This window comes from Canis lupus, chromosome 21, assembly GCF_048164855.1.
Source record: "Canis lupus baileyi chromosome 21, mCanLup2.hap1, whole genome shotgun sequence".
NCBI classification, from domain to species: domain Eukaryota; kingdom Metazoa; phylum Chordata; class Mammalia; order Carnivora; family Canidae; genus Canis; species Canis lupus.
This window is the reverse complement of record NC_132858.1, coordinates 54,146,127-54,158,988: the sequence shown is the minus strand read 5'-3', so window position 1 is coordinate 54,158,988 and position 12,862 is coordinate 54,146,127. Positions and strand designations below refer to the sequence as shown.

The window sequence follows — 12,862 nt, the reverse complement described above, 5'->3', positions numbered from 1 at the left end:
CCCCACAATCTACTTTAAATGGAGAAGATATTCTGCAATCGAGTATCAAGTAAGAAAAATGTGAATTGATAATGAATCAGAATAAAGCAAGGTTCTTAACAGAAACATACTTATGAACCAATGAAAGGGTCATTTCAGATAGGTCAAGGTCATCAACCTAGAATCTGCACAGACAAGGCTTGACCTCCCGTGAGGAAATAAGAATGTCGGTCACACAAATCTGTTGTTTACACATTTATATGTAAATTCTAGAGAAAGTACACTGCAGGGGGTACAAATGAGCCCTTTTATGCCAACAGGTGGAAGAACAGGAGAAGGAGAGTCAGGACAGCAGAGGCACAGGGAAAGTCAGAGGTAAGGAGCTCCAGGAAGGGCCGTCCATCAGAAGCGCTTGGCATGAGGAGGGAATGATGCACAGCAATACACTGTGGGAGGGAAATAAATTGCAACATATGAACACAAACCCTGGCAAAAAATAAAAAAATAAAAATAGACATCATCAACTTCACCCACTTTCCGGACCCTGGAGATTTAACACTGCGTAGACGGTGTTGTTATTGGCCCCGTCATATGATGATCATTTCCTCTATTTCCTCCTACTCTTTGTGGATGTCAGTTGTTAAAAAGGTCTACTGATCCAACGTACACAGTTCTGTCCCTTGGAAGAACCAGATCATAAGCATCACTGAACTCACTGCTGTCTTTTAGCCTGTCAAATACAACGATCAGATTTACTACAACCTTAAAGACCTTGCAGGTGGAGATGGCCAGCTGGTAGGCAAAAGCCATTTGTTACTGTTTGGCCAAAACGTCCAAGTTACTTGCAGGGCTCCAGGGGAAAACAGATAATATTATTTCATGACACCCTCAATGGCAGATCAATCCATCCGACCTTGATAATGTTGTTCCTGAGCAGGGCTCAGGCATCAATTGAGAAAACACGGATTGATTTGCTTAGTTGGAGAAAGACCTCATCTGCACATACGTGTTGAGGTCTACTGTTCTGAAGTAGCACACCCTTTGGAGAGGCTGGTCAGTGGGAGACTGACCCATCTGAGAAAGGGCCATTCCATGTGAGTAGCCTAAGCTACTTAGACAAATCCTAAAACAATAATCTAGAAGACTAGTGTCAGCAACAGAATGCTTCATTCCTATTCTGTTTGTTCTTGAACTAATAAAGCCATGATATTTAACAACTATCCTGAAAACTCAAGCTGTCCATTCCTTACTTCCATGAAGAACTTAAATTTACGCGAATTCAGAAAGAAGTTCCTATATCTTTTGAGGTTTAAAAAAAAATAAAAAAACGTTTTTGTGCCTAAACCTGACTTCATGTTACAAGTTGAAGCTTCAAGAGATACAGACACCCATTGAGATTCTTGGTGTCACGTGGGGCTTGGCAAACAGCTTATGAAAACCAAAGATAAGTTTGCTATCAGCATTCCTACTTCTATTTGCTATTCTTTTGCAGTAGTAGAAAGGGTGAATGATTAGGAACCAGCTCCCTGGAAAAAGTAAAAGGGACAGATCGATGAATCGATCAGTAGATTGATAAAGTTTTACTGATATAGAGCATGGATAGGGGATCCCTGGGTGGCGCAGCAGTTTGGCACCTGCCTTTGGCCCAGGCCGCAATCCTGGAGACCCGGGATCGAATCCCACGTTGGGCTCCTGGTGCATGAAGCCTGCTTTTCCCTCTGCCTATGTCTCTGCCTCTCTCTCTCTCTGTGATGACTATCATAAATAAATAAAAATAAAAAAAAATCTAGAGCATGGATAGCACAAAATCTATAAGCGATAATATAATTTTTTATTTTTAATTATTTTTCTTAAACAGTAGAAGTTATTTATTTATTTTAAAGATTTTATTTATTTATGAGAGACAGAGACAGAGAGAGAGTGCACTACAGAGGGAGAGCAAACTCTGTGCTGAGTGCTGAGCCTGACCTGGGGCTCGATCTCAGGATCCTGAAATCATGACCTGAACCAAAATCAAGAGTCAGATGCTATCAACTGAGTGACCTAGGCACCTCTCTTTGTTGTAGATTCTACGTAACCCTCAGCTCTCTCAACCCTCTATGATTCTTGATCTCCAACTATGGATGCCAGTCGCTGAATGTGGCATTGGGAAGGGATGTGCAGTGTTATATAATATTTTCACTGTCATAAAGTTATTGAATCATATTGACTCGCTGTATGTATTTAACCTCAAAACTCTACAAACAGTAACATCATAAAATCATTAGGGAGTGATGAATTTTCAATATCTGCTATGTTTTTTTTTAAATATTAATTGTCGGCTTACATAATTGACCTTTTAATAACGGTCCCACTCAGCGATTGGCTTGCAAAATTCCTGAGATTTCCACAGTCTGTTCTCACTAGCTGCTGTGAGCCAGGGCCAGTGCGTACATGCTGCATGTGACTCGTCTCTAAATTTTTCAATTCTCTCTCAAGTCAGGGACATAGCAGCTTGTAAATAAAGCACTGGAAAATAATTAGCAAAGGGAAGTAAGCTCACGTAGTTTTAAAAATGCTATCCATAGCTCTACCATGGGTCTCACTGCTTTGCTTCTAAGTAGCATTCAGCCTTTATTTAGTTCATGTTGGGTGGATCTCATGGTTTTCAAGGTACAATAACAACAAGCTAAAGATCCAATGCACTTTTTTTTTTTTTTCCAATGCACTGCTGAGGAGGGACAGGCTCTGCTCTCACAGTCACCAGTTTCCTTCTATTTGCTCACTACCCACTTCCTGTTTTCCTGGATGCTCGCCCTTTCCCATGACAGTGGGAGAGGCTGTGTGGCTGGCTCTCTGGCCCCGGGAAGGAAAGCAGCAAACAAACACCCGACAATTGCAGGAGTGCTTCCCTGGGCTCGCTGTGAAGTCCACACACCTGCAAGGCTTCAAGGGTGCTTCCACCATGAGCAAGACTCCCAGAATTGTCTTTGTGTCACAAGCTTGAAGATTAACTGCTTTGTTTTGAGACACGCCAAGGGTTTAATTTTGGTTCAGATTTTAGACTACGATGATAGGTGACTTTAAAAAGAGGACGGGTCTCAACTGAGGGGCATCAGCAAAACTCTTGCCTCTCTTCTCCTGCTTTATGCTCTGTGCTCAGGCGAGCTCATGGCTGATCACAGAGCCAGAGCCTTTAGTGAGCATCTGGCCCGGAGTGTGGGGATTTGATTACAGCCATTTGCCAGTAAACCACTGAACTGTGCCCAACGTACTCCTAGATTCTCAGTTCTTCTGCTGAGTCACACGGCCTAACATAAGAATTATTATTATTAGGAATTTTTACATGAAGCAAACTCAAATTACTATTTCTAATTGAAAAAGGCTAGCTGATTTCTTGCATTTTATTTCCCTGTCTTAGACTTTCCTTAAAATCCATTAGACAGGATACTTAATCACAACCAACCTCCTAGAAACCACCACGGTGTCACCAGTGGTGCTTTGACCTGACAGGTCATTTAGATCAGGGGACAGTGACCCATTTTTTCCTGCATGGCTTTAAAATCCTTTGCCAACTACGCAGCGATGGATAGCCAAGGAAAGACTGATTTACTCAAACCTATTATAGGAAAATGTCTAATAGAAGGACTGTCATTGAATGGTTTGATTTTAAAAATACAAAGCACATCGAGGATCTGTAATTTGAATTCTCTACGCATTGATCTTTAAATCTCCAGGGTCTTCTCACTGGAATTATGTAACAGATGCCTTGTTAACAGCCCAATCAAAACCAGCTCTGCAAATCTTGCAAACACACAAGTCAATGCAGCTCATGGCCTAGGCTCCATCATCATCATCACTCACAACAAAGCTTCCACTAAAATCCAATGTCATCAGAAAGCAAGCTGGTTAGAAAGATACGGGGGGAGAAAAAAATCCACGTGCACAATTACACTGGTTCAGACATACACCTGAAGCACTTACATGATTAGATGTGGAAAGGTTAGTAGGAAAGCTTACTCACACGAAACACACGATTGCATAACACAGCCCCGGGAAGCACCACTGCACCATTACTATAATTGTACTCACGGTGACTTTTGTGCCATGAGGCTGAGGCATGACACAGCTTAGACATTTTCCTCCTATGTGTGTAATAGGCATAGACCGTCTCACACTCCACAGGCCATCCCAGCCACAGCTGCCAGGAAGAGCTGACAGCAGGACCCGGGGACAGGCCGCCTGATTCTGCCTCGGGAGATGGCCGAGAGCACGGCCTAGAGCTCTGGGCACTCGCGCCTCACGCTGGCCACCAGCTGACTTGGCAAAGGCTGTGTCGTGGCCACTTCATCTCGCCACTGGCACACGGTCCTCTCTCTGCACCCACTCACAACATGCCCTACATGCTCCACATGGCAACTGGGTTGCAACCCCAGTATAGTGGACACTGTGGGCTGTTTACACAGCACGCATCCCCGACACTTCCAGGTCACAGAGCTCCGGCGTTGACCAGTGACTTCCACACACCAGAGAAGCTGACCCTGTCCCCAGCTGTCGGGATGGGCCTCCATCACCTTGGGTGATTCCATTCTCACCAAAGACTGGGGCAGTGTCTTACCCAACTGTGGTCGATGAGACGTAACAGAAACCGCAGTTGGGGGCACCTGGGAAATGTTCCCGTGAAACCATTAGAAGAGATGGTCTGTCTTGCTCCTCTGAAAATTCCAGTGTCTGGATGTGGTGCACAGGGCACCCAGATTCCCCACAGTACCAGCCTGCGGTCAGCCAGGGGAGGCTGGCAGTGGAAGGGAACGTTGGCAGCTGCAAAGGGGGGTTTGCCAGCAAAGCACGAGGGCAGGGGCTGTACCAAGATCCTACGGAGATGGGGTCAGGCCAGAACAGGAAGTTCCAGGGATTATGGATTATGGAAGGTGGTGCTGCGTTAGACCCACTTCTCTTCTTGCATCTTCCTCCATCCGTGTACAGAGCAGCATCTATCAGCTCTTTCATCCTTTTCCTCTGTGAGGTTGGCCGAGCTCACAGTTTTCAACAAAATGCACTTTTTTCCCCCTTTTTAATAACCTGGCTGGACTATACCATCTGTTGCAGAACTAACAAGGAGTACGCACAGCCAAAGACATCCTCGTGGGAGTTTCTGGCACGGTGGGGAAAACTGTAGGGAGGAGGACAGGACAGAGACAGCGGGACGAGATACCCTCTGGAGACCTCCTGCCCTACCTAAACCCTGGTAAGACCCCGGGTCAGCGACCTACGTCTTTTTGACTCAGTTTCTCCCAGGGAGAGAACCTCCACCCTGAGCTGCGGTGGGGACTGAGCGAGAGGTCACGTGGGAGACACCGTGGGGACCGCCCGGCCCTCGCGGGTCCTGGGGGTAAGTCTCCACCAGGAGCACAGCACCTCTTTTCTAAGGAACGCAGGCCTAACACCAAACTCAGGAGACGTCCGAGAGCTGGTGGCTGGCATAGAAACATCTCTGCTGAGCTCCCTTCCAGGCAGCTACAAACAGCCACAGGTCTGACTTGGAAGAGCAGGTGAGATGCATGTGCCAGGAAGGGGCCCGGTTTCACACCCAGCCTCCACGTGCCAGCAGCCTGTTAGCTCCCGTGAGACAGGTGCAAGGCGTCCTCTGATTCCAACGCCTCGTGGGACAATGACACAGGTGACAACAGAGGATTTGTTTTCCTTCACTGCTCTGAAGTCCTGAGTCAAAGAAGGCAGGTCGCTCTCTGCCTGGCTGGCCGGGAGATCCCGGTTTTAAATGCTGCAGAAAATGGTCAGGAAAGTCCTGCCCATTTGGTAAAAGAAAAGCTCTGAGTTGGATGCATCAAGCTCAGGTGTGGGAGCACCTGGGAGCCAGGAGCCTGGAGGAGGAGGGAGGGAAGGAGGGAGGAGGAGGAGGAGGAGCGTTGGTGGAGCTCCAGCTAGCTGCGCAGAGTGGTGCTGCTACCTCACAGCCCCCCCCCCCCCCATTTCTTCTTGCTCCTCTTCACTCTGCTACTGGCATTTGTGGGCACACGAGAGGGATGGAGAAGGGGAGAGAAGGAGAGGGAATTACAACCAGAGGGCCAAGGGGAGTCTGGTGACACGTATCTGGGGCAAGGAGCCCATGGGGAGAGCACCCTGGGCCCAAGTCTGGGGTCACAGGGGCAGAGTCACGAGGCAAGAAGTCTGTGTCTGTTCCTGGTTCCGTTCTCTGAAGGCACAGGGCCGGGAAGTGATTTCACAGCCACGTAGACACCGCGGGGGGAGCCTTTGGAAGTCGCCCTCCCAAATCTCGCCTGCCAGTCTCCCCAGCACACACCACACGCTGATGATGCCCCCCAGGCCCGGGGTGGGTGGGGGCGGGAGCGAGCGGGGACCTGCGAGTTGGCATCAGTTCAGGTGCGGGCAGGTGTGCGAGGCCTGGCCGCCCCACCCCGGGAAGGTGCCTCGACCTCCCGGCCTCGGGACTTTTCCCCGACTGCTGATTTCCCTCGGCTCCTCCTCCCGCACTGGGTCCCCCAGGGAGGACGCGGCCACGGCGCCCCTGAAGCTCGCGGGCTTGGCACGAGGGCTGGAGCCCCTCTTTCTGCTGCGATGGAGCAGCCGGGGCTGTCGACGCCTGGGCGGTCACCTTCCCGACCGTCATGTCCAATCTTTCACTTTTCAATCCCCGTAGACCTCGTTCGCTTCCAGGAGGGTGCCCGACGTCAAGATGATCGCACGGATTTGGACGGGAAAGGACGGAGAGGCAGCATTTGTCAGGCCCGAGGCCCGAGTCGGGGTGACCGATCCCGCAGAGGCAGAGGACGCAGCTGGCGGTTGCTTTCTTTACCCAGAAGCCGGCGGCGAGCTAGTCAGCCCTCCCAAAGGGGACAGAAGCCCCCCAGGGGCATGACAGCAGAGAAGTGTGACCCCCCGCCCGAGGCTGCACCCCCGGTGGCCCTGGCGGCTCGTGGGACGGGGCACAGAGTGGCACGCCGCTGTATCGAGAACGTGCCTCTTTATAACGAAGCATCGTCACCACGCTGAGCCGCCTCAAAGGGTGAGCACAGGCTCGCGTGCCCGTGGCGCCATCGGAATATATATGCTAAGTATCTAACCCCCCTGCCCCCGGGGGAGGCAGGAGTGCTATACACGGTACTTAGTAACGTCCGAAGCAACCTCAGGAGACATCGGAGACGCAGCCTTGTCTCAGTCAGGGGGCGACAAGAAGCAGAAAACGAGACTCTTAATCCTGGCCGCTGCTACATGAACTCAAGCTATTTCCCCTTCTGCTGCCTCAGTTTCCCTTTCTGCGGGGAACCGCTACTACCGCCTGGTAGTAATTGCTGAGCCGGATCGCGTGGGCTCTTGCCCCCTGCGGACACTGCGGTTAGCAGCCCCTGACTGACGGTCCCCACCCACGCCAGGCGATGCTGGCGGGGGTCTGACCACAGAGCGAAGGATTAATGGGTTAAGTCACTCTTTCCAGGCCCCTGCATGGCCCTCCGGGTGCATTCACTGTTAAGTCGGACACACTGCGTCGAGCATTTAGAAAGAAAAGCTGGAGAGGGAAGTCACAGGCCCCCCACCACCAAGGCAAGAATGGAAAGTCTGGAAACCCCGCCTTGACACCAGTGACCAGAGAGATGGGCGGTCAACACGTATGGGAAAGAAAACAAGAGGCACGTACGTGTGGGTCTTGGGTCCAAGGCCTCGGAGCCAGCACTCTCCCCGGGAAAGCCGAGAGGCTCTGCTTCGTCTGTGTCAGGAGGAGGGTAGGGTGGGGGTGGGGGTAGCACTAGCTGGGGGGGCCCCCGGCCAGTGCCTCTGGGAGGCTTTTGTGGCACCTGCCGTCCAACACCTACATGGAATCAACGGGGGTTACTTCAGAAGGTTAAGCCCAAAGACTCTCTGCCCTCCAGTGGGAGACACGTGGCCTTCATCACCCGGGCATCAAAAACAATCTCGTGGCACCAAATCCAACCACACCCAGCACCGAATCCAGTCCCGTGGCACCGAATCCAGCCACACCCAGCGCCAGATCTGACCACACTGGGTACCAGATCCAACGGCAGTCAGTCCCCAAAGTCACCCTCACCACGCATCAAATTCAACCACACCTGCCACAGAATCCAGCCACACCCAGTGTCAAATCCAGCCATGCGTGGTACCAAATTCACACTCACTAGGCACCAAATCCAGGCTCACGGCACCAAAGGCAACCACACCTGGTACCAGCATCGGCCTCGCTGCACACGGAAGTCAACCACATCTGCCGACAGACCCAGCCACGCCCAGCCCCACATTCAAGCTCACCAGGCATCAAATCCCACCTCACGACACCAAATCCCACCTCACTCACACTTGAACATTTTACACACACCGCGTCCTCTCCTTGGGCCAATTTGAAAATATCTACTCGTTTGCAATTTGTTTCTGGCAGGCACACCTACTCGCAAACGCCAGGCTTGAAGTCATTCTTAAAAAACCCCCTCAGTGGCTCTGTCCCCTTAAGAGGAACTCCTTTTTTACCCATGACTTTTGATTAGGATTTATTTATATGTATTTTTAGCTTCCTCTTGTTACTTCATCTACTAACTCCTGTGGCCACTAATTGAGCTGGCCTCCTTAAGCCCATTTAACTCTTGGAGAAAGAGTTAAGGGCGGTGTCCTGCTCCATCCGGCCTCCGGAACCTTGGGGCAGCCCTCGGTGCTCTGCTGACATGCGGGGCACCCGCCTGCCATTTTATATGAAAATGACTATCTTCTGCTAATAAGATTTTTGAAGATCAATGACTTAATACAACAAAGCCACATAAATCACTTGGGTCTTAAGTCATCCTTCCCAGTATTTCTTTCAAAAACCCCTTCTTCGGGCTTTTATGTTTAGAGTCGTGCAGTAACTCATAGGTTCTGTGCTTCAGGCCCGTCATCAGATTATCAATAAAAAAAATTAACAAGTAATTTCTTCATTGAGAGACATACCCACGTATTCCTTCTCTTGATTAGGGTTTTGTAGACGTGGGAAGATACCGACGTCCCCATGGCCGGACATCATCTGTTATCTCAGAGTGCAAAGGGGCCTCGGGCTGGCAGTCTGGATGAGCATCGTCTATTCGTCCCCGGAAGAACCATTAGAGGAGAAGGCTCCGAGGCCTGCCACCCCTTTACCACGAGAGTGGGTGAGAGCTCGGGAGAGCCGGGGTCTCATCACCACAGAGGAGACGACTAGGTTTATTCTGAGCAGCTGCTGACCGTGTGTTCTGGAAATCTGGGTGTATTTCCCTCTGGTAAAGGGGATCAACTGGCATGAAACGCGGGCCAACAGGGAGGTGTCGACCAGGGGACAGAAGCTGACAAACGGCCAACTAGCTCGTTATTAGAGTCTCAGACCCTGGCAATGCAAGCGCTTATCCCTGGGAGTCTTCCTTTTGGGGGCCACAGCCATGGGGTCAAGGGCAAAAGGTGAGGATGCCCAGTGGAGTAGGTGGCCCAGGGCCCGGCCCTCGGATGGCCTCTGTGATGAGCAGATGCACCTGCAACCTCAGGCAGCCTCTGCTCCACTGTTGTTCCCACACAAATGGAATAACAAACACTGGAGGGTCTTAAAATTAAACTAACGGTCCCCAGCTTGTGGAGCTAGAGACCCCCTGCCACTTCTCTGTCCGCCACCTGCGACACCAGGAGGTGGCATCTCATGATCTAATAGGTTTCCCTGCTCACAGGTCTCACGATTCCATCCTCTTTCCTTTTGCTTCATTATTCCCCCAGAATATCAGGGTGTTGGAGGTCGACTCCAACTGGGCAGTCAAGACATTATGCAACTGCTGTCGACTGACTTCTAGATCTGCTGGGGACAAGACGTCTTTCAAAACAGCCTCCAGGGAGGTCATCCTAGGACCAAGCATCCTTCCATCAGGAGACTCACACGTGCACACACGCACACGTGCACACTCACGCTCACCCGTCCGGTGGTCCAGAGCCACTCACCCCCTCCTGACCATCCTCAGCAATCCTCTACCCTCACCACCCCCCAGCCCCTCCCCGGCGACCTGCCTACACGATGCCCGGGAAAGATGCCTGTAAGATACCGAGGGAGCCCGCGAGTGTTTATTTCCAGACTTTCTTTCCTTAGCGCACATGCTGCCCGAGCGAACGGCCCCGCGAGGCGGCTGCAGGAGTTAACAGCGGTGCTACCATTCCACGCAAGGCAGGGCTCAGAGGCGTGCAGACGGCAACGCGGCGCACTCACCCGTGGCGCTCTTCCTGTTTTCCTCCCTGTCCTGAGTGCGAGGCGGCACCAGGGGGCTGGACGTCGGGGGCTGCGGCGTCGGGGGGGCCGGCGCCCGCCTCTTCTTTTTCTGCAGGTCAATCTGTGAGCCCAGAGATACCTGAGGAGCACAGAGGAGGCCACGTCAGTGTCGGGGCGGCCCTGTGGCGAGGGGCATGCATGCGCGGAGAGGCTGGCCCCGGCCACCTGCTGCTCCAGGCACACCGCCGGGCTCCTTTCTGGGGTCTCAGGCCAGGTGGCGGATGCCCTAGTGGGGCCGCTTGCTGTGTGGCCCTGAGGGGGCCCAAGGATGCTCACAGACACCCCAAGACCCCCCCGAGCAGGGGCACTGCGCTCTGCCCAAGGGACTCCAGCCACTCAGGGGACTTGGTAACTAGCCCTCAGCATAAACACGACAGTGGGGACCCCTCAGCCCTTCAGTAAACGCAGAAGATGGGGACGCCTGGGTGACTCAGCAGTTGAGCGCCTGCCTTGGGCTCAGGGCGTGACTCCGGGGTCCTGGGATCGAGTCCCGCATCGGGCTCCCTGCATGGGGCCTGCTTCTCCCTCTGCCTGTGTCTCTGCTTCTCTCTCTGTGTCTCACATGAATAAATACATAAAATCTTAAAAACAAAAATAAATGCAAAAGAGAACTACTCCTTCTGGAAACTTGGTCAAGGGCCTCGGTGAGTTGTGGCCACGCAGAGGGAGAGGGCGAGGGCCCCGGCTCTGCTTGCTGCCCCATGCCCACCGTTGCCCAGCAGCCTGGCCCAGTAATCGTCCACCAGCCGGGTGACAGGGACGTGGGTCTCCGCGGGGCTCATGGTGCCCGCCGACAGGACGCAGAGTCCCGCCCACGCAGAAACCCCATTCCCACCAACGACTTGTACCAACGACAGAGTCACGGCGCAGAAGGGCCGCTGTGGGGCAGGGCAGGTGTGACGGTCGAGCAGAGGCTTGGCTGGGTGGGTAGGGCCGTGGGCAGGGCTGGTCCCGACTCCCGCTCTGCCTCTCAAAGGCTGCATGTCCTCCTCCTTGTCGCAGCCTCCGGCCGTTCTGGCCAATGGACATCGACCCACCCGCGCGTGCAGAGTGTGTGCAAGTACGCCGGTCCCTGCCCTCGGGGAGCCCACGGCCGAGCCCCAGCCTAGAGTCTAAACCGGCGCTGCTGGTCCCAGGCGGCTGCCCACAAGCCTGCCCCCCGCTGCGTCTCCTCGGCCCGGGTGCTCCCCGGGGTGGGAACTCAGACCCCACTGGGCACCCGCCCCGTTCCCACGGGGGGCAAATCCTCCTTCTGGGCCGAGCCTCGAACATCCTCCGTGTGCACGTGTACGTGCGTAAAAAAAGCCTTTTAAGTTTTTCTCAGTGATAACGTATGTATCACAAAATAAATTTGCACTTAGAAGTCATATAAACCAGAGAAAGAAAAAAATCGCTTGGTCAACACTCGGATTCTAACTACTAACAGTCGGCATATATTTTTCCAGGCTTTACCTTTTCTTTTCAAAGTCATATACTTCCACAAAAAAAAAAAAAAAAAAAAAAAGACAAGCATCCTCCTATACTTTCCATCCTTCTACTACAATATTCAAAACCACATCCTGCACCGGTATGACCTGTAATATATATATTTCATGCAAAACATGAACCGAAGGAAACGTCACGTCCCTCCACACGGCTCGGGGTCTAACCAGCAGCTCCTGGTCCTCGGACGCTACCCCAGAGGAACCGCCTCAAACTCTTTCTCTCTTGACATTTACTCTTGTTTTTAAAAATAATAAACTTATTCTGCTGTTTTTTGACTTCCCCGTGTTAGATCCCGGCTTTCCGCTCCGGAACATGAGACGTCAGCTCCCTGGGACACACACGTGCACGCACACCCAGAAACGCACGCACACACGGTTCCTCCTGGATCTTTCCAGAAATCACGGCATGGGGTTAAATGAACCCTATCTCGTTCTATGGGTGGTGTTATGATAGATATAATTCCAGAAAACAGGAATCTTCTCTCCCGCTGCGATGTTAAATGTCTACATGTCTGGATCGTGTTGACGTCTCTGAACTTGGTTATGTGATTGGTTTTCCAACTTTCTTTTGGGGCTTCCTGGAAACAACTTTTCTGCGACTTGGCTATTTTTCTCCCTCGTTTCCCAAATCCACTGCACTTTTTTTTTTTAATAAAGATTTTTTTTTAAAATTTATTTATTCATGAGACCCAGAGAGAGAGAGAGGCAGAGACACAGGCAGAGGGAGAAGCAGGCTCCCTGCGGGAGACTCGATCCCAGGTCTCCAGGGTCACGCCCTGGGGTGATGGCAGGCGCTCAACTGCTGAGCCACCAGGGATCCCCTCCCCTGCATTTTAAAAAACAGACTTCCTCGTTAGAGGGGGGCACAGTCTCCGTCAGAGCTCCGAGGCAGGATGGCTCTGCGGGCAATCGAGGAGGCCTTGAAAATCCGAGACTGTTGCGATTCCGTTGGGCCCAACTGCCTCGGAAAAAGACCAACAAGCATCCTCATATACTCTCCACCCTTCCACTACCACCTTTCAAAGCAGGTGCGGGCCCTGTCTTCTCCGTGTGGCCTGCTTCCCCTCCGCAGCTCTGAGGACCCTCTCTGGCCCCCGGAGCTGGCGCGCCCTTGGCCCGGGTG

The 12,862-nt window shown here is 52.1% G+C and overlaps 1 protein-coding gene across 1 annotated transcript in view; it reads right to left on the bottom strand.

The window, feature by feature from the left end:
* Positions 1-221: 221 nt before the first annotated feature.
* The window catches only part of LOC140613197 (protein cordon-bleu-like), a 144,210-nt gene continuing 131,569 nt past the window's right edge, over positions 222-12,862 (bottom strand). The window contains exons 7-8 of the mRNA XM_072791705.1: positions 10,196-10,334; positions 222-425 (exon numbers count right to left, since the gene is read on the bottom strand). Coding sequence (XP_072647806.1) covers positions 382-425; positions 10,196-10,334 — 183 coding nt within the window. The 3' untranslated portion in view covers positions 222-381. The remainder of the gene's footprint in view (positions 426-10,195; positions 10,335-12,862) is intronic.